This window comes from Mesoplodon densirostris, chromosome X (genome assembly GCF_025265405.1).
Source record: "Mesoplodon densirostris isolate mMesDen1 chromosome X, mMesDen1 primary haplotype, whole genome shotgun sequence".
Lineage (NCBI taxonomy): Eukaryota > Metazoa > Chordata > Mammalia > Artiodactyla > Ziphiidae > Mesoplodon > Mesoplodon densirostris.
The window spans coordinates 96,724,062-96,745,765 of record NC_082681.1 but is presented as its reverse complement, the minus strand read 5'-3'; the positions used below and the strand labels follow the sequence as shown (position 1 = coordinate 96,745,765).

The 21,704-nt window shown below is 40.9% G+C and overlaps 1 protein-coding gene across 1 annotated transcript in view; it reads right to left on the bottom strand.

The window, feature by feature from the left end:
* Positions 1-19,769, bottom strand: part of ZNF674 (zinc finger protein 674) — a 28,217-nt gene extending 8,448 nt beyond the window's left edge. Inside the window, 4 exon segments of the mRNA XM_060087245.1 lie at positions 13,383-13,528; positions 16,786-16,886; positions 18,840-19,159; positions 19,696-19,769. Coding sequence (XP_059943228.1) covers positions 13,383-13,528; positions 16,786-16,886; positions 18,840-18,929 — 337 coding nt within the window. The 5' untranslated portion in view covers positions 18,930-19,159; positions 19,696-19,769.
* Positions 19,770-21,704: the final 1,935 nt, after the last annotated feature.

Below are 21,704 nucleotides of genomic sequence, written 5' to 3'. Positions count from 1 at the left end.
CTGGCTCCTGCCTGAAGTTTGGGAATGCAGATTGTGGAATGTTCCCTATGTTGATAAGATGATTTTTGCCTGCTTGGGGCACTGAACACCTGATTTTCTTCTGGGTGACTAGATGCCTGGAGGTGCCTATTTTTAGTGGGTAAACTTGGAATCTCCCACAGACAAAGTGAAAAGGGCTTTCTAAAAAGCCTTACTTGCCGCTTGGACTTGAATTGCAGCTGTCTAGCCCTGTAGCATCTTGGCTTTGCACGAGAAAGGAGCAACTATCCCTGCGGGGATTTGTCTCCTCTACCAAGTGCCCAGCAATGCTGGTGAAAATGAACCCCCTATTAGGACACGTGAAGAAATGTCAGCAAGCATTGAAATAAAGGGGAAAAAATCTTACAAGCTTACAGATAGAAAAAAAATGATACCAAGTATCAATAATCAGAATAGGCTTCAGAGTTCTCAAAAGGAAAATTACAATCAGAAGACAATGGAACAATGCCTTCAAAAGTCTAAGGGAAAGAAACGTCCATCCTAGAACTCTACCCCAACCAAGCTCAACTCTCCATCTTGGATGAGGATTCAACACTTTCAGATATTAAAAAATCTCAAAAAATTTACCTCCCATGGACCTACATTCTTTCTTAGGAAAGTACTGGAAGAATGTGCTCCAGTGAAATGTGGAAAAAGGCATGGCATAAAGCAAACGAAGGAATCCAACAATGCAGAAATGGAGGGAATTCCCAGAATGATGGTGAAGAGATGTCAGGATGGTAGCTGAGCAAACAGGAATGAGGATAATCCACCCAGAAGGAAGTGGTCAGAGGCCTCCGGAGAAACTCAGGGGTATGACATTGATGGGACACTTGAAGCTCTGAAAGCATTCAGAATCACTCTAGTCAACTGGTCATGTTTAAGTTAAACTGGTGATAAGTACATAGCAAAAGAAGCAAATGAAAGAAACGACAATTTTTAACCAAACGAAACTAAAAGTTATGCAGAAAAGGTAAATTAATCATAGATGACTACATGGCTAAGCTGTCTATAGTGTTTATATAGTCATTATATTGTAAACAGTAGTACTGATGTAAACCAAATTTATGGTATAATCATATTGGGAACATGGGAGAACAAGAAGTATTTGTGTTCCAAAAAGAAATAGAGATGGCCAACAGGCACGTGAAAAGATATTCAACATCACTAATCATCAGGAAAATGCAAATAAAAATCACAATGGGGCCTCCCTGGTGGCGCAGTGGTTAAGAGTCCGCCTGCCGATGCAGGGGATACGGGTTCGTGCCCCGGTCTGGGAGGATCCCATATGCCGCGGAGCGGCTGGGCCCGTGGGCCATGGCCGCTGGGCCTGCGCGTCCGGAGCCTGTGCTCCGCAACGGGAGAGGCCACAACAGTGAGAGGCCCACATACCGCAAAAAGAAAAAAAAAAAAAAATCACAATGAGGGGCTTCCCTGGTGGCGCAGTGGTTGAGAGTCCGCCTGCCGATGCAGGGGACACGGGTTCGTGCCCCGATCCCGGAAGATCCCACATGCCGCGGAGCGGCTGGGCCCGCGAGCCATGGCCGCGGAGCCTGTGTGTCCGGAGCCTGTGCTCCGCAACGGGAGAGGCCACAGCAGTGAGAGGCCCGCATACAGCAAAAAAAAAAAAAAAAAAAAAAAAAAAATCACAATGAGATATCACCTCACACCTGTCAGAATGGCTACCATCAAAAAGAACACAAATAACAAATGTTGGTGAGGATGTGAAGAAAAGGGGACCCTCATACACTGTTGGCGGGAATGCAAACTGGTTCAGCCACTATGGAAGACACTATGGAGGTTCCTCAAAAAGTCAAAAATAGAAACTACCATATGATCCAGTAATTCCACTCCTGGGTATACATCTGAAGAAAACGAAAACACTATTTGAAAAGATACATGCATGTCAATGTTCATAGCAGCATTATTTACAATAGCCAAGACATGGAAGCAACCTAAGTGTCCATCAACAGATGAATGGATAAGGAAGATACACACACACACACATACATACACACACACACACACATACATGCAATGGAATATTACTTAGCTATAAAAAGGAATGAAATTTTTCCATCTGTAAGAACATGGATGGGCCTGGAGGGTATTATGCTTAGTGAAATAAGTCAGATAGGGAAAGACAAATACCATATGTTTTTGCTTTAATGTGGAATCTAAAAATTAAAACAAATGAATATAACAAAACAGAAACAGACTGACAGATACTGAGAACAATTTAGTTGTTACCAATTGGGAGAGGGAAGGGGGAGGGGCCAGATAGGAGCAGGGGATTAAGAGATAAAAACTACAAGGTATAAAATAAATATGACACAGGGATGTAATGTACACACAGGGAATACAGTCAGTATTTTATAATAACTTTAAATGGAGTCTTCTATAAAAATATCAAATCACTGTGTTGTACACCTAAAACTAATATAATATTGTAAATCAACTATACTTCAATAAAAAAGAAAAAAAATATTCAAAAAAGAAGTCTTTGTGTGTTTGTATGTGTATGAGTGGCAAAAACAATGAAGTGAGCTAAATCTTCATCTTCCAAAGCAGAAAATTTTAAATAATTTTTGTAAGATATATGTAAATTATAAAGAACAGAGATACCAGAAAGTATCTGCATGTCCACCACTCATTAAAAAACAAATTATTTTTACCTTTGAAGTTCTTCATGTGCCCATTTCATTCTCTTCTCAGATAATCACTATTCTGAATTTTTATATTTGTCATGCCCTGACTGCTTCTCAGCCTTTTGGCTAAAACCAAGTACACTATCATGCCCTTGACATTCATTATAGTTTTATCACATTTATTTTATTCTTTAAACCTCAGGCATGATTTAATTTGATAAAAATTAAACTTTTTTTAAATCAAAAGAGACTACTGCCTTAGGTCAGTAAATTTGAAATCTCAGATGAAACATAATTATCTAAAAAAATGACCAGAATTGACAGAAGATACAGAAAACATGAATAAATCAGTAATTATTTTAAATAACTATAAAATTCACTAGGTAATCAAAAGTCTTGCCCTAAAAAGGGGCCTCTTATCCAGATGTTGTTGTAAATGATTGCTATCAAACTCTTAAGAACAGGTATACTCCAGTCAGTGCAGTTTCAGAAACTAGGAAAAAAAAAAAAGGGAAGAGTACCTAGTCTCTTTTATGCAGCTGGGATAACCATAGATACCAGAGTTAGAGTAGAGTATAAGAAAAGAAAATCTAAGATCTGTCTCACTTCTGAACATTAACGGAAAACTCTGAAATTAAATATGAGTAAACTGAATTCAATTAATTTAAAAAATGTCTTACAACTAAGTAGAGTTTAGTACAGGAATGCAAGAACAGTTCAACATGAGAAAATCTATTAATATAATCCGCCACATTAATAGATTAAAGGACAAAAAAATTATCTTCCCAATAGATGCAGAAAATAAGCATTTGAGAAAATACAACACACATTCATGATTTTATTTTAAAAAGTCTTAGTCACTTTCTCACTTTGTCACAGCTTACCCTTCCCCCTCCCCATATCCTCAAGTCCATGCTCTAGTAGGTCTGTGTCTTTATTCCTGTCTTACCCCTAGGTACTTTATGACCTTTTTTTTTTTTTCTTAGATTCCACATATATGTGTTAGCATACGGTATTTGTTTTTCTCTTTCTGACTTACTTCACTCTGTATGACAGACTCTAGGTCCATCCACCTCACTACAAATAACTCAATTTCATTTCTTTTTATGGCTGAGTAATATTCCATTGTCTACCAAATGTAAAATAGATAGCTAGTGGGAAGCAGCCGCATAGCACAGGGAGATCAGTTAGGTGGTTTGTGACCACTTAGAGGGGTGGGATAGGGAGGGTGGGAGGGAGGGAGACACAAGAGGGAAGGGATATGGGAACATATGTACATGTATAACTGATTCACTTTGTTATAAAGCAGAAACTAACACACCATTGTAAAGCAATTATACTCCAATAAAGATGTTAAAAAAAAAGTCTTAGTCAACTAGGGATATAAAAGGAGCTTTTGATGAAAGGTATCTTTCAAAAAACCACAGCAAATATACTTAATGGTGAAAGTTTTAGAAGTTATATTTTCTCTCTGTGCCTCAGTTTCTCATCTATAAAATGAGGATAACAACCAGTCTCCTTTACAGGGTCATTTGGAGGATTAAACTCTGTAATGTGTATAAAGCACACAGAATACTGCATTTGTGGCACACAGCAAGTGCTCACACATTGACTATCATTACATTTCTAGCATTGTCCTCATCATTATTTCCATTAGAATCAGAAACAAACAAGGAATTCGCTATCACTGTATCTAAAACACTGTACTACAGGCCCTGACTAATAGAATGGGAGAAGAAAAAGAAAATGTATAATTGGACAGGAAAATACAAAATTGTTTTTATGAAGATAATTGTTTACACAGAAGACCCAAGAGAATCTAAAAACTATTAGTATTAATAAAAGCATTCAGAGAGGTTTCTGTACACAACTTGAATATATAAATATCACTGCATTGTCATACATTAGTATTAACCAATTAGGAACCATAATAGGAAAAAAGATCCCAATCACAATTGCAATAACACCTAAGAGGTATCTAGGAATAAATTTAACAAAACATGTGCAAGCACTTCCTGAAGACAAGTTCAAAACATTACTAAATGGCAGAAAACACAGGTTGAATAAGGGTTCACTGATGGTAAAATTCAATAAAGATACCAAACCCCAACCTACTTCCAACTCATCTCCAAACACAGTGCAATTGCAATTGAAATCCCTACTAGTTTTCCATGGAACTTCACAAACTAATCCTATGATTCCTATTTGAAGACCAAAGGATCCAAAGAGATAAGGAGAATCATCCCACCAACTATTTACAACATCAGTAACAGTAAGAATGGTGTGTGTAACAGTTGACATTTATATAGCATTCACTCAGTATCAGGCACTTTTAAGTGCTTTACATACTTTAACTCATTAGAATAAAGTTATAAAAACATGTAAATGGCAAAGGGACAAACAGACCAATGGAACAAAATAGCCTGGGAACAGACCCACATGGATATGGAACTTGACCTGTAGCTGAAGGGGCATCATACCCCACTGTTGAAAGGGTTCAGTATGCAGCATGACACAAGTGGATGTCCACGTGGGGAAATAAGGTGATGTAATAGTTTCCTTTCTCATGAGTTATATAAAAATAAATTCCAGGCAGATTTTAAGAAAATAAAAAGCAAAATTTGAAACTTTTAGAAGAAAATTATATGACAACATCTTTATGAGCTCAGTCAGAAAAAAGTTACATAAAATTATACAAAAAGCACAAAGTAAAAAATTGATCAATCTAATTACAATGAAAACTTCTATTAAAAAAACAACAGCAATAACCAATATAAAGAAAAGATATTGACTACACACGAACACTCTATGACATAAATCACAGCAAGATCCTTTTTGACCCACCTCCTAGAGAAATGGAAATAAAAACAAAAATAAACAAATGGGACCTAATGAAACTTCAAAGCTTTTTCACAGCAAAGGAAACCATAAACAAGACCAAAGGACAACCCTCAGAATGGGAGAACATATTTGCAAATGAAGCAACTGACAAAGGATTAATCTCTAAACTTTACAAGCAGTTCATGCAGCTCAATAACAAAAAAACAAACAATGCAATCCAAAAATGGGCAGAAGACCTAAATAGACATTTCTCCAAAGAAGACATACAGATTGCCAACAAACACATGAAGGAATGCTCAACATCATTCATCATTAGAGAAATGCAAATCAAAACTACAATGAGATATCATCTCACACCGGTCAGAATGACCATATTCAAAAAATCTACAAACAATAAATGCTGGAGAGGGTGTGGAGAAAAGCGAACACTCTTGCACTGTTGGTGGGAATGTAAAGTGATACAGCCACTATGGAGAACAGTATGGAGGTTTCTTAAAAAACTACAAATAGAACCACCGTATGACCCAGCAATCCCACTACTGGGCATATACCCTGAGAAAACCATAATTCAAAAAGAGTCATGTACCAAAATGTTCATTGCAGCTCTATTTACAATAGCCAGGACATGGAAGCAACCTAGGTGTCCATCAACAGATGAATGGATAAAGAAGATGTGGCACATATATACAATGGAATATTACTCAGCCATAAAAAGAAATGAAATTGAGTTATTTGTGGTGAGGTGGATGGACCTAGAGTCTGTCATACAGAGCGAAGTAAGTCAGAAAGAGAAAAACAAATACCGTATGCTAACACATATATATGAAATCTAAGAAATAAAAAAAAATGTCATGAAGAACCTAGAGGTAAGACGGGAATAAAGACACAGACCTACTAGAGAATGGACTTGAGGATATGGGGAGGGGGAGGGGGAGGCTGTGACGAGGTGAGAGAGTGGCATGGACATATATACACTACCAAGCGTGAAGTGGATAGCTGGTGGGAAATAGCCGCGTAGCACAGGGTGATCAGCTCGGTGCTTTGTGACCACCTAGAGGCGTGGGATAGGGAGGGTGGGAGGGAGGGAGACGCAGGAGGGAAGAGATATGGGAACATGTGTTATGTATAACTGATTCACTTTGTTATACAGCAGAAACTAACACACCATTGTAAAGCAATTATACTCTAATAAAGATGTTTAAAAAAGGAATCTAGGGCTTCCCTGGTGGCGCAGTGGTTGAGAGTCCGCCTGCCGATGCAGGGGACACGGGTTCGTGCCCCGGTCTGGGAGGATCCCACATGCCGCGGAGCGGTTGGGCCTGTGAGCCATGACCGTTGAGCCTGCGCGTCCAGAGCCTGTGCTCCGCAATGGGAGAGGCCACAACAGTGAGAGGCCCACGTACAGCAAAAAAAAAAAAAAGGAATCTATATAAATCAAAAAAGACAAACACCCCAACAAAAACACAAATAAAGGATATGCACAGGTTAAGTCACAGAAGAGGAAATCCAAACAGTTAACACCAAATATGAAATGACAAATACTTTTACTCATAATCAGGGAAACGAAAATTATAATAAGATACCAACTCATACTTACCATATTACCAGAATGTAAAGAGTGTGCCCATACTACAATTCTAGAGAGAGAGAACAGTGCCATCACTGCAGAATGTTCTATTGGGCAGCACTGGTCTGAGTCATGCATTGTCTGTATCATCAGTATGGCTGCATAAGGTTACAGAGCTTTGCATTTTTACATTGACACTTCCTGTTCAAAAGCTGAAGTTTCAGATATTTGAGAAGCTACATCTGCCCACCCAGCTGCAATCCATGCTCTTAGGGAATTGGTTTAACATGATATTTATTAAAACCCATGTAACAGCATGGTGACTATAGTTAATAATACTGTATTGCACATTTGAAAGTTGCTAAGAGAGTGAATCTCAAAAGTTCTCATCACTTGGATAAAGAAGTATGTATATTGTACATACATACAATGGAATACTACTCAGCCATAAAAAAGAATGAAATAATGCCATTTGCAGCAACATGAATGGACCCAGAGATTATCATACTAAGCGAAGTAGGGTCAGAAAGAGAAAGACAAATACCATATGATACCACGTATATGTGAAATCTCAAATATGACACAAATGAATCTATCTACGAAACAGAAGCAGACTCACAGACATAGAGAACAGATCTGTGGTTGCCAAGGGGGAAGGGGGGTGAGGGAGGGATGGAGTGGGAGTTTGGTGTTAGTGGATGCAAACTATTATATATAGAATGGATAAACAACAAGGTCCTACTGTATAGCACAGGGAACTATATTCAATATCCTGTGATAAACCATAATGGAAAAGAATATAAAAGAGAATGCATATATGTATGTGTATATGTATCTCTGAATCACTTTGTCATATAGCAGAAATTAACACAACATCGTAAATCAACTATACCTCAATTAAAAAATCTATTATGAAATTGTTTTATAAACAATTTTTTAAAAGTTCTCATCACAAGAAAATAAAGACACTTTTAAAACCCCACTCTTTTTGTTTCAAAGGCTGGTAATAAAATACTACCAAGTGCTTCCCCAGTCCAGAGGCCTCTGCAGGACTTAAAATGAGTAGGCCAAAACCACTTAATGTCCCTCAGCAGTAACAGACACCTTAAAACTATGAGTATTAAGGTTGAAGAAGCTGAGGAAGAAACTTTCTTCAGAGAGAGCTGTTGGAAAGCTGTGGCATTTTCTCTAACAATAGGGATGGGAGGAGTGCATTCGCCTCAGCCCTAATCTAGGAAGAAAAACTTCAAGGAGACAACTTGCTTGATATACGCCCAGTAGAGTTTTGGGGATGCAGGGGACTTGGCACCTGATTTGCACCTAGAAAAACTCTACAGGTGACAGGCAGGGTTAGGCAGTCTGTGACCGCAGAAAAGAGGTTGCATGGGGGGTGAAGAGACCAAGGTGCAGATCCCACCACACACACATATTCCACAAGCTAGATGTGGACCCTCTGGATAGGAACAGAATTGTGTTACTTTGGAGAGAGAGCTTTCTGCTAGTATCCAGGTGACCTCAGCAAAAAGAGATTGGAAGTATACAATGGTGCTGCAGGGTGAGGGTGGGGAGGAGATATATTAAATAATTTATTGGAAAAGAGGCACTGCCTATACTAAGGAAACTGCAGTCAATGTTCCTAGCTGGGACGTCTCCAAGGAAACCATAAACATGCCAGGGACAGGAAGAATCAGTCTTTGGAAATCTGCCACATGCAGAGGGCATCGATAACAGATCACATCTTTATCGGTTAGGGCAAACTGTTTTTGTCCTTTGTATGTCCTTCCTTCCTCACTTGCTTCACCCAAGGAGCCAGAGATGGCCTAGTTGTTGCGTAGGGGAGTGAGGGGGAGTAAAGAAAGAAAAAGCTGAGCATGCTTCCTTTGCTACTAAAAACTCCAGCCTGAAGCACTGAAGCAGGCATTAGCTGGGGGAGAGATTTCCCTTTAAATGAAGTTCATAGTTTTCACTTCTACATGTGATTAGACTTTTTTTTTAACTAAAATGAGACTACCACACACCCTCAGAAATTAAAAGGATACTAAGGAAATACTGTGAACAAATTTATGCCAATACATTTGACAACTTAGGTGAAATGGACAAACTCCTTGAAAGACAAGTTACCAAAGTTTGTTCATGAAGAAATAATCTGAATAACCCAATATCTGTTAAAGAAATTGACCTTGTAGTTTAATGCGTTCCCACAAAGAAAACTCCAGGCCCAGATGAGTTCGCTGGGGAATTCTATCAAACTTTTAAGGAAGAAATAACACCAATTCCATACAAATTCTTCCAAAGAACTAAAGAGGGGATGGAATACTTCCTAGCTCACTCTATGACTTCACTATCTTGACTGTGGTGATGGATTCTTGGGTGTGTGCATGTCAAAACTTATCCAATTATGCACTTTAAATACATGCATTTTTTTGTATGTCAGTAACACCACAAATACACAGGCTAAAACAGCTAAATCAGTACTTAGAGGCAGTCATAACATTCACAATGCTTGTATTAGAAAGGAAAGCTATCAAATCAGTGATCTAAGCTTCTACCTTATGAAACTAGGAAAAGAGAAAATTACATTCAAACTAGCAGAAGAACAGAAATATAATATTAATAAAAGCAAGAACGAATGAAATCAAGGTTTCCATTTCTAGCCACAGTGGAGTATGTCTACTACAGCCCCTGTCTCCTGCTGATTATTGCAGCTAAAAACTCTGGACAAATTATATAAAGCAGCTACTTAGGACTCTGACAAGTTAAAAAGAAAAAAAGCAGGTAGACTCTGAAGGTGAGTCAAAAAGTGGAGAAGCAGCCCATACACCAGTGAGTTTCTTTTTTGTCCCTGCTCTTTTTTCACAAGACTCTGTCCCAATGGCATACAAAACTCCAGAAGTCCTGAGCTCATCCAAGAGCTGTGTGTACAAGGGAAAGCAAAGCCTCACACCAAAGCTTTAAGAACTGAACAAAACTAAGATTTCAACCACAGCTCAAGTCTAACACCTGAGTGACAAATGCATGGAGACAACCGTAAAACAGGAGAGCAAAGGCTCTGAAAACTGCACAAAGACTTAAACCATCACTCAAGACTAAAGTCTCAAATTAACCCCCAAATGGTGCATACACAACACAGATGCAAACAAGCACAGCAAAGGCTTTGAACAGCGAACCAACCGGAATCAACACCCACAGAAGGCAAGACAAAACTAGTGGTTTGAATCTAACTAGGTTTATTACATGATAAACAAAGATTAAAAGGAACAAAACAATCCCCCTATCTAAGATAGAATCCAAAATTATTCAACATAACAAACAATTAGCAAAATGTGACCAATTCTCAAGGGAAAAGATAATCAACAGATGCCAGATGCTGGAAATACCAAAGACATTTAAGCAGCTGTTGAAACTAAGCTCTATGAGGCAAACACACTTGAAATGAATGGATAAACAGAAGTTCTCAACAGAGATACAGAAACTGTAAAAAAAAAAAGAAATTGAAACTTTAGAACTAAAAAAGACAATATTTGAAATTAAAAACAAACAAACAAACAAAAACAACACATGGGATGAACTGAGCAGCAGAACAGAGATGACAGGGGCAAGAGTCAATGAACTTGGAGTTAAACTGACAGAAATGATCCAACCTGACAAGGTGAGGAGTAGAGACAAAAAAATTTGGAAAAATAAAAGAAAGAAATACAGCATCAGGTATTCCTAGGACAATATCAAAAGGTCCAACATTCATGTCATTGGAGTCCTCAAAGGAAAAGAGACTAGTGCAGAAAAAAAGGTCCGAAGAAATAATGGCCAAAAAACTTCCCAAATTTGGAGAAAGACATAAATTGACAGATTCAAGAAGCTCAGCATACCAAAAACAACGTAAACTCAAAGAAACACCCAGAAATATGACAATCAAATATCTGGAATGCAAAGTTAATGAAAACATCTTGAATATAGCCAGGGGAAAAAAAGCACACTGCATGTGAAGAAACAATGATTCAAATGACTGTGAGGTTCTCATCAGAAACAATGGAGGCCAGAAGATAATGGAACATCCTAAAAATACTAAAGGAAAAGAAATGTCAACCCAAAATTTTACACTGATGCAAAAATATTCTTCAAGAATGAAGACAAAATTTTAAAATTCTCAGGAGAACAAAAAGTAAGAGATCTTGTCACCAGCAGACCTGTTCTAAGAGAAATGATACAGGATCTTCTTCAGGGTGAAGGGAAATCATATCAGAGGGAAACGTGGAACTTCAGGAATAAATAAAGATCAACAGAAATGGTAAAATATCTGGGTAAATATAGAGACTATTTTTCTCCTTTTGAATTCTTTAAGGTATGTATGACAGTTGAAAGCAAACATTATAACATCATCTGAGGGGTTTAAAATATATGTGGATATAATACATTTGAAAACCTATAACATAAAGGAGGGAAGGTAAGAGACCTATATTACTATAAACCTTCTACATATGACTTGAAGAGTTAAAATATAACTACAGGTGGTGAAAGGGTTAAGTATGTATATCTTAATCCCCAGAGCAACCACTAAATTAAAAAAAAAAACCCACAGGAGATATTGACAAAAAGCAAATAGATATGTTTAAAATGAAGTATTTAAATCGCAGTTGCATTCCCTATGCAAGACCTATGCATTCAAAACTACCAAATATTACTGAGATGAATTTTTATAGACCTAAATAAATTGAGAGATACACTATGTTTGTGAATCGGAACACTCAGTATTGTTAGTATTTCAATGACCCACAGATTCAAAGTAATCCCAAACAAAATCCCTGTAGGCTTTTGTGCAGAAATTGGCAAGTTGATTCTAAAAGTTATATGAAAATATCAAGGACCAAAACATTATGAAAAGGAAGAACAAAGTTGGAAGACTCACAGTACCTCATGTGAACACTTAATGTAGGCTACAGTAATTAAGACAGTGCGGTATTGGCAGATAGACCAACGCTTATGTGCTCAACTGTTTTTGACAAGGGTGCCCAGGTAGATCAGTGAAGAGACAGTCTTTCCAAAAATGCTGCTTGAACAATTAAATATGCATATGCCAAAAAAAAGAAGAAAAACAATGACCCTTGCCTCATACCAGGTAAAAATATCCATCTCATTATTGGCCATAGGCCTAAATATAAGAGCTAAAATGATAAATCCTCTGAAATAAAACATATGAGAAAATCTTTGTTACTTTGGGTTACAGAATTGTTATATAGGGCACAAAAAGCATGAACCATAAAAGAAAAACTTGATAAACTGGACTTTATCAAAATTAAAAATGTCTTTTTATGGAAAGACACTGTTAAGATAAAATCAAGCCACAGCATGGGGGTAAAAACTTGGAAAACACATAGCTGATAGAGGGCTTGCATCCGGAATATATAAAGAACTCTCACAACTTAATAATAACAAAAATGGCAACAGATTACAAGAAACAGTTCACCAAAGATGTATAGATGGCAAATAAACACATGAAAAGATGCTGAACATCAGTTACTGGAGAAATGCAAATTAATATCACAATGAGATACTCTTATACAGCTACTAGAAAGAAAGACTAACAATATTAATAATACCAAGTGCTGGCAAGGTAGCAAAACATCGGAACTCTCATATGCTGCTGCTGGGCATCCAAAATGGTACAGTTACACTGGAAAACAGTTTGGTAGCGTCTTGTGAAGTTGAACATACACTTACCACATGACCAAGCAATCCCACTCTAGATATTTACCTAAGAAATATGAAAATATATGTCCACACAAAGACCTGAACATGAATGTTCATACCAGCTTCTTTCATAATAACCAAAAGTTGGAAAAAATTCAAAAGTGCATACCCTGGTCTATGGAGTATCATTCAGCTACAAATAGGAACAAACTGCTGATACATGTCACAACATGGATGAACCTAAAAAGCATTAAGGTAAATGAAAGAAGCAAGATACATAAGGCTACATACTATAAGATTCATTTATATGACATTCTAGAAAAAACAAAACTAGAAGAAGAAACAAGATCAGGTGTGGGAGTAGGGGAGAAGTTTAATTGTAAAGGGGAACAAGGGAATGTTTTAGGGGGAATGAAAATGTCCACTATCTTGATGGTGGTGGTGTTTAAATGACTATATATTTGTTAAACCTATGAACTGTACACTTAAGAGAGGTGAACTTCATGGTATATAAATTATACCTCAATAAACCTCATTTTAAAGAAAAGAATGCAGTTACATCAGAATAAATATATCATGAAAATACATGGAAAATGCATATGGAAATTACGTTAAAACATTACCATAGGGCTTCCCTGGTGGCGCAGTGGTTGGGAGTCCGCCTGCCGATGCAGGGGACACGGGTTCGTGCCCCGATCCCGGAGGATCCCACATGCCGCGGAGCAGCTGGGCCCGCGAGCCATGGCCGCGGAGCCTGTGTGTCCGGAGCCTGTGCTCCGCAGCGGGAGAGGCCACAGCAGTGAGAGGCCCGCGTACAGCAAAAAAAAAAAAAAACATTACCATACACAACCCACTATCATATTGTGCTATTTATGCATTTCCTTTTATTAAACTACCTGTTAAGCATTAAGGATAGAAAAAATACTAACAAATATTTAATTCTAGTTAATGATATGCCTGTGGGAATATTTAGGTGTGAAGTGTACTGATCTCCGCAACTTACTTTGAAATGCATCCCACACAAAAAATAAGGGAGATTGATGGAAGAGCAGAGGAATTAGTACACAAATAGGAGATAAAGCAAATATAGCAAAACATTCATTGTAGAATCCAGGTGGTATTATATGGATGTTCAAAGCATAATTCTTTTGCTTGTTTTGTCTGAAAATTTTCATAATAAAATGTTGGGGGAAAAAGGAGCTGATAAAGAACAGCAAAGTAAGCTCAAAGAAGTAGGAGTAGAAATAAAAGTAAAAGGAAAACGGAAAACACACAACAGAGAAAATTAACAAAGGTAAAAGTTCTTTCTGTGAAAAGCTCAACAAACTTAAAATAATAAATACGACAGTGAGGCTACTCTTGATACTTGGATCTTGATAGAAGATTTTTATTATCTCAGAATGACCAGAGAATTTATGAGATCTGTCAGAGATTTCATCCAGGGGCCAGAGGAGAATACAGGCCCTGAAGTAGCTTAAAGAATGGAGGAATGGGGGAAGAGAACCAAGCTGTTGCGCTCCTGTTTTCCATCCCACCTGACCTGTGCTCCTAGGTGATGGCCTTGCTAAGTCTCCCAGTCCTTTGAACCCTTCTCAGCGGACATTTAAAGCAATGAATCTGAACTAGACATGGGCTTCACAACTATCTGGGGTGTTATTCACTACGTGCATAACTAGGCCTACCCCAGATTTCTGAAACAATTTCTAGAGGGTGGGGCCTACTCATGAGTATCCCAAGGGTTCCACAGGTCACTATGTGATACACCTCCAGTTGACGACCACTACATTTAAAAAAATATTCTGTATGGCTAATAACAATAATAAAAAGAGTGATAATATATATTGAGAACTCCCCTTATTCCAAGCACCCTTTTTGGTGCTTTACATTCATCAACTCATTAAATTCTGACAATCCTGTAAATTCTAGCATTAGCCCCATTCTACAAACAGGCAGAGAAAGGCTCAGCCATGCGTGCAAAGTGACAGCTTGTGAGTGAAGAAGCCAGAATCTGAATCCAGGCTGTGAGCTGCAAAGCCCAAGCTCTTCACCACTGGGCTGTGGGAGAATAACAAACCTTCCTCTGCTCTGGTCCAAAACAATGAAAGCAATACTTATCCAGTGCTTCGACCAGCCCCGCACCTGGATGAATGAGAATAAGATGCAGGCTCTTGCCTCTAGAGGTTTGTGTTCCAGGCAGAGAAAAAAGCCACAGGCACTTGGCTAGGTTTTAAAAAAGTTACCAAATGGAATGCAAACATAGAAGTTTAGTTACGTTATTTAAAGTTACAAATGTAGCTAACAAAGAAACAAAAAATAAAAATTTAACAAACATTGAGAAGACCAGGGGAGCAGAAGGTCGAGGTGTAATTGGGGTAAATCCTTATTTTTTCATAGAGGGGAGAGAAAACTGAGAGCTCTAGAAATGCAGGTGTGCAGGTATACGCTGGACCTATGGAGATGCACATGAGAGGGATTAAAAACAAAAACCTTGAAAACAAGCTGTGCTTGGAGGTGTGACTGGGAATTCACCGAGATTACTTTGTACTCCATTATGTTCTGCAGACTTAGACTGAACATGTGCATGGGACACTTTTAATATAATACAGCTTGTAATATAAGGGAAAGGTGACTCAAAAGGGTTGAAGGTGCCTCTGAGTTTGCTTCCTCCTTCCTGGAAACACTGGAAGCAGGATAAGGCATGCCATTACCAGACAAGAAACCCTGATGAATCTCTACAGGGCAGCAGATATGGGATTGACAGAGCAATATAGAGGGAACTGTAGCCCAGAAAGTCCCTGGGAGAAGGTACAGGGAGGTGGGTGCACACGCCAGCACAACTGTGGAGGCTCTGAGCGAGAGGGTGCATCTGCCGGGCAGGAGTGGGCTCTGGGAAAGACAGCTGGGGAGTCACCTGGGATCAGCTGGGCCCGCGTCTGACTACAGCTGCAGCTGTGAAACTAAACTCTAAACAGCTGTTGAAAAGCAGATTCAGATTCAGTAAATCTGAGGTGGATCCCAAGAGTCTGCACTTCTACTTTGAGGCCGGGCCATGCCCAGGCTGCTGGTCCACAGACCACAGTGAATAGTTACAGCGCTCCAGACAGACTTCTTCGGGAGGGGGCCACTGAGTGGCCACTGTGAGTGGGAGAGAAAAGGAGGAAGACCAATGTCTGAAGACTTTCTGGATAAGGGGCCCTGAGCAAAAACAAAGAAACAACAGAAAAGGAAAGAAGCAGCTCTGTCCGGAACTGAGACACTACTCACTGAAGCATGCCATCGTGGGAGTAATATGCTCTCAAGTTTATTTATTTTTCTAATAGAGATAACACAAAAGACAAAATAATTGAGTGGGAGGGAAGTACTGACAAGAGGAGGAATCTAACAACAGGCGGAATCAAGTCAGATTTGGAAGAGCCTCAGAGAAATAAGAAAACAGAAACCCGTGTGAAGTTGACACTGTTTAACCACAAAGTGAGGGCAGACAAGGACATGGTGGTACTTGGCCTGGTAGAGCTGAAGGTCACTAGCAAAGCTTTTTTGTCCATCCCAACTCCAGTAAACCAGGTAGGATAATTTCCCTGAGGTTAAAGACTCTGCATTTCAGACTTCGAGGGCCCACAGTATGCCAAGTAAAGAGGAAACATCACCCCTCCATCTGCTTGTCTTCTGATGAACACGCAAATGCCCAAGAGATGGGGAAAGTCCCAACAGCTTCCAGAAAGGAGAGGGAGGAGGAAGGAGACAAGGCTGGGCACGTCTCCCTAGCCACCCAGATGCTGGAAGGTGGAGATGGGATCTACAGAACAGCAGTGGCTGCCTCTGTCTGAACCCCAAGAACAAGGGGCTGCAGAGGGCCAGCAGGTGGGGCATCATGTGGATATCATAGCAGCTCGTTCCATCAGACCCGAATTGTGTCCCCAAGTCTGGGGTTTCTGAGAAGAACTCCTGGGCGCGCCCCCGAGGCCAAGCTCTCCCTGACCCACCAGGTCCCCTTGTCCTGGCCCAACTGGCCTGGCGCGGGCTCACCTGGACACCTCCAGGTGTTGGGCTTTCTCCAGCTGCCATCCTGGCCTCCTCTTCTCCTTGTCCCAACCTGAAGATCCCACCTGGTTGGGCCACGAGGAATCCTGTTAAGGGGAAATGACAGAGGACTTTGTTATTGACACATGAGGCATTCCAGAACCGAGGCCCATCCTCACAGGGCAGAGATGGTCTGGCCTCGGTGACTGCCCCATGAGCCCAGCTAGCGGGCCCTCGGTGCAGACCATCCACAGAGAAGGTGAGAGCACGGACATCCCATGCAAGGTGCAAACGCCATTATGAGTTCTTGACTGCAAGCCTGAGGCCCGACTCATTCAGGGCCCAGACGCCCCTGAGCTGCAGCAGCCGAGAGAGAGGGCGACATGAGGGGGTGCATTCCAGTCGTCCTGTGGTGGGTCCCTCAGCCACGGAGACGAGGTGGCTGTAGTTCTCCAGCATGACATCCCTGCAGAGGTTCTTCTGAGTGGCGTCCAGCTGCTGCCACTCCTCCAGGGTGAAGTCCACAAACACGTCCCTGAAAGTCAAGGTTCCCTGCAACAGCACACTCCTCCTTAGCCCACTGTCAAAACAAGGGGGGCAGTGGGGGGTGGGGCACTGGCATCTAGAGGGTAGAGGCCATCGATGTTGCTAAATATCCTCCAATGCACGTGGCAGCCCTCCACAACACAGCATTATCTTGCCCAAAGGTCAAGAGGGCAGAGGTGAGAAAACCTGGGGTTGAGCAGTGAAATGGAATGATCATGAAAAGGACTAGAATGTGCTGTAATATGCGAAAAGAAGAAAATAAAAAGAAAAATGGATTCTTATATCAAGATAGATGAATAGGCACACATGATTTTCGGAAGAATGCATGAAAAAAATGAAGGAGACACAAAGGGTGAGAGGGAAAATTATTTTTCACCTTTTGATGAACAAAGTTATGTTTGAATTTTTTACCATATGCACAGAGTACTTTTTAAAATACTCAATTCAATTTATTAATGCTCTATTCAGAACATGTTTTTAGAATTTTGGCATCCATATTCTTAAGTGAAAGTGCTCTTTCACTTTTTGCTTTTTTGTAGTATCTTCTTTGAATTTAAGTTAACTGGCATCATAACATGTACTGGATTCCTTTTCATCTTTTAACAGCCTGGAAAAGTTGAACACAGAAATTATCTGGTCTTTAAAATTTTGTGAAAGCAGCAATTAGCTCAGGATTTGGAAGAGCAAATTTAAAGTATGAACACCTTGGATTCAAAAATCCTACTTCCAGGTGTATTCTCCATAAATAACTGTACTAATGGGCCAAGAGGTACATAGAAAGTTGTTCATGAGGCACTGTATATAATAGAAAAAGAAAATTAAAAATCTAAGTATCCATTCATAGAGAAATCATTAAATGATACTTTGATACCACGAAATAGGAACTGAAATAATCTTTATGTACTGACCCAGAATATAATCAGGTGGGAAAAGCAAGATGGGTATGGGAGTGTGATGGCATTTGTGCAAAAACACATGTTACATATATGTCTATTTTTAGTTAAATTGATGTAAATGCATCTACAGCACCTTATCACCAAATTGTTAACAGTGGGCATCTGTGAGGAAGATGTGGTACTGGGGAGAGAAGAAGTAGGGATCTTTTGGATACTGTTTTTATGCATATTGGAACATGAGACATGGATTTACTTTTATTATTTCCAATAATGAAAAAGCAAAAAGTGAACTGAAAGTGAAGAAAGAGAAAAAGCAAGATGAGTCTATATATTTAAACAATCTTCTCTGAGAAGGAAAAGAAAAAAAAGAAGAGCAGTTCCAAGAGTAAGAAGTAGATTTTAAAAGTCTTTTCCTTCCTACCTTTTCTTGTTCCTTTTTTTCTTTTTTTTTTTTTTGGTGGGGAGGGGAAGGACTGGAGAATCTGAGGTGGATGACAGGTTGAACAGAAAACAGCCAGAGCCGAGGGGACTAATAGATTTTTCAAGGCTGCAATATAATTTCCTAATTGCTGCCTCAAATTCACTGGAAACAAAGTAGGGGGTAAATTAGGAACTCACCTGGGACACGGCCATCTGGCTCTGCCCTGACAAAGGATGGAGATCTACGAAGGCAGAATTAGGAGGGTCGAGATCAGTGCACACAGCCATGAGACCACCATCACCAGCTTAATACCAATCACTCTTGCCCCACAGCGGGGATGATCTGGACACGTGGCCTGGTAGCTCCAGCCTGTTCCCCTGGGACATGGCTAAGATCCTGTGGGTTTCCCACGTGAATTTATTTCCTCTTCCTGGACAGATTTATGACTTGTGTTTCAAGACATCTCCTCAGAAGCCATTAAGAACCTGACATCTCCTTTCTCTCAGGAATTCTATGCCTGGAAATGTATCATAAAAAGGCAATCATAAATAAGCACAGGCTACAAGGATGTTAACTGTAGGTGTTTCCACCACTCAACAATTTGGAAGCAACTAAACCTCCAGCAAAGGGGACTCAGATCAAAACTTAGACACACAACATGGGAAATACCACGTGGGCTTTAAAAATGCAATGCAGGGCCTCCCTGGTGGCGCAAGTGGTTGAGAGTCCGCCTGCCGATGCAGGGGATACGGGTTCGTGCCCCGGTCTGGGAGGATCCCATATGCCGTGGAGCGGCTGGGCCCGTGAGCCATGGCCGCTGAGCCTGCGCGTCCGGAGCCTGTGCTCCGCAACGGGAGAGGCCACAACAGTGAGAGGCCCGCATACCGCAAAAAAAAAAAAAAAAAATGCAATGCAATCCTGTTCTCATCTTAACATATTTAAAAGTAGGTTACCAGAAAGCAAGTGCAGTGCGATCTCCTTTGTTAAGCAATATGTATTTATTGAGGAAGAGCAGTCCAAAAGAGCATTTATGAAAACGTTGACATTGCTTACCTTCCAGTGGTGATTCTACCTTTCCTCTTTTATTTACTTGCATTTTTTCATTTTTCCCAATATCATTTACTAGTAAAATAAAAAGGAGAAATGATTACAAGTCACCTATTATCACACTGAGCCCTGGAGGTGATAGACCCTGAGCAAAGTCTGGAGGACAGGGACAGTTTGCTGTGGTTTGGAGGAAGGAGACAAACCAGAGCTGAGCGCAGGGCAGAGGGGAGGGGCGAGGAGGGAGGGAAGGAGCGGGGAGAGGGAGGTTAAGGGCCAGGCATTGGTCAGTTCCACATGGAGCTGGAAACCACTGACCTTGGGCCAGGCTCCTTCCGCCCTTCAGGAGGCCACCACCACCCTGTTCCCGCCCCAATACTTCCTTATTTCCCATTATGTCCATTTGATCACCATGCTCTTCCTTATTTCATTGCCATGCTCTTCCTTATTTGGCGGTGTTCAAAACGCAGTTTCAGCAAGGAGCTTCTGTTAACCATTGCTACTGTAGCAATCCCTGCCTTAGGATCAGGACAGCAAGGTTCAGCAAGATGCAGCTTGATGAGTCACTTCCCAGACCCAGTTACTAGCATCAAAATGAGAGGCAGCAGAGCTAGGTGATGGCCTACCTAGAGACCACGCTGAAAGGTCACAGACACACAGAATCCAAAGACACCTCTTTGGTCATCTAGTCAGGGTACAGGAGAGTCAACATTTCTGCTACAGGTAAGTGGGTTGTTTATACAATGGGACTGACTCAAATGCAAAAATAGCCCAGGGGACTTCCCTGGCCGTCCAGTGGGTAAGACTCTGCTTCCACCGCAGGGGGCGCAGGTTCGATCCCTGGTTGGGGAACTAAGATCCCCCATGCCGCGCGGGGCGGCCAAAAAAAACAAACAAAACAAAAATAGCCCATGGCACAAGAGGGAAGTATATGGTGTGTGCACAAATGTGTCAGGAGTGGAGAAAGTCCCGTGAGGCAGGGGGTCAATCTTTCCAGCCTGATCCTGCCTTTGCAGGCACTACAGCAGGGCAGCGTCCCTCCATCCCTCTGTAACTTTCATCCCTCTCCTCCGATAGGGGTTCAACTGACCACCATCACACAGTTCTTGATGGTGGCTAGAAGTTGAGTCACCGAGGCAGCCTGGCTCTCTCTCAGCTGAAGGGAGGGACAGAGGGCACTGCAGGTCCAGTTCTTCCAGGACCTGCTATCCTGTGAGCCCCTTCCCTCTAACCAGAGCATCTGGGTCTGTCCTTTGAGCCTTCCCCCCTGCACCTGGGGTCTGGGCTGGCGCTCCGCTTCCAACTCCCCTCAGAGGAGCTATTTTATTTCTAAGGAGGCAGGACCCAAAGATTCAAAGAAAAAGGTATCATCTTTGCTGGGACCATCACTTCAGGACCATGTCTCTGCCTCTGACCCGAGGAGCTCACCTCCTTCTCAGGCCTCAGACTGGGTCTTCTGTAGTCTAACTAAGGAAGCCCATGGCAGATCAGCTGGTGCGTGAAGCTGCTGAGCCGTGGGCTCAGTTATGAACCCTGACCCTGGAAAGGCAACGACCACACAGGCGATGCAATTAGCAACCTCCATGATGGAGCGAAGTTGAGGAAAACCCCAAAGTTTTCCTTGCCACCAGAAGGCACAGTACCTCACTCTAGTTTTAAGCATTGACATTCAGTAAGAGCTCAATTACCGCCCGATAAGGCCTGGGCTCTGGAACGAAACTGACCGCCTGCTCTGCCGCTTTCATGCGTTTCATAAGAGGCCAGTGCCTACTGTGTGCCTGTTCTACTGTTCTACGGGTTCTACTGTTCTACGTGAACAAGACTTCAGAGTTGCCCCATCTTGCGGAGCCATACTCTTAGCAGGGGAGAGACAGACAGTGAGCCAGCAAAGTGATACATTTAGGGTGCGTTTGTCGGAAAGGCATAAGCGTTATGCCGAAAAAACGAAAAAAGAAAAAGGACCCCTCCACTTTACTGTGTGACTTTGGTTAGGTTTCCCAGCCTTTCTGTTCTTGCTT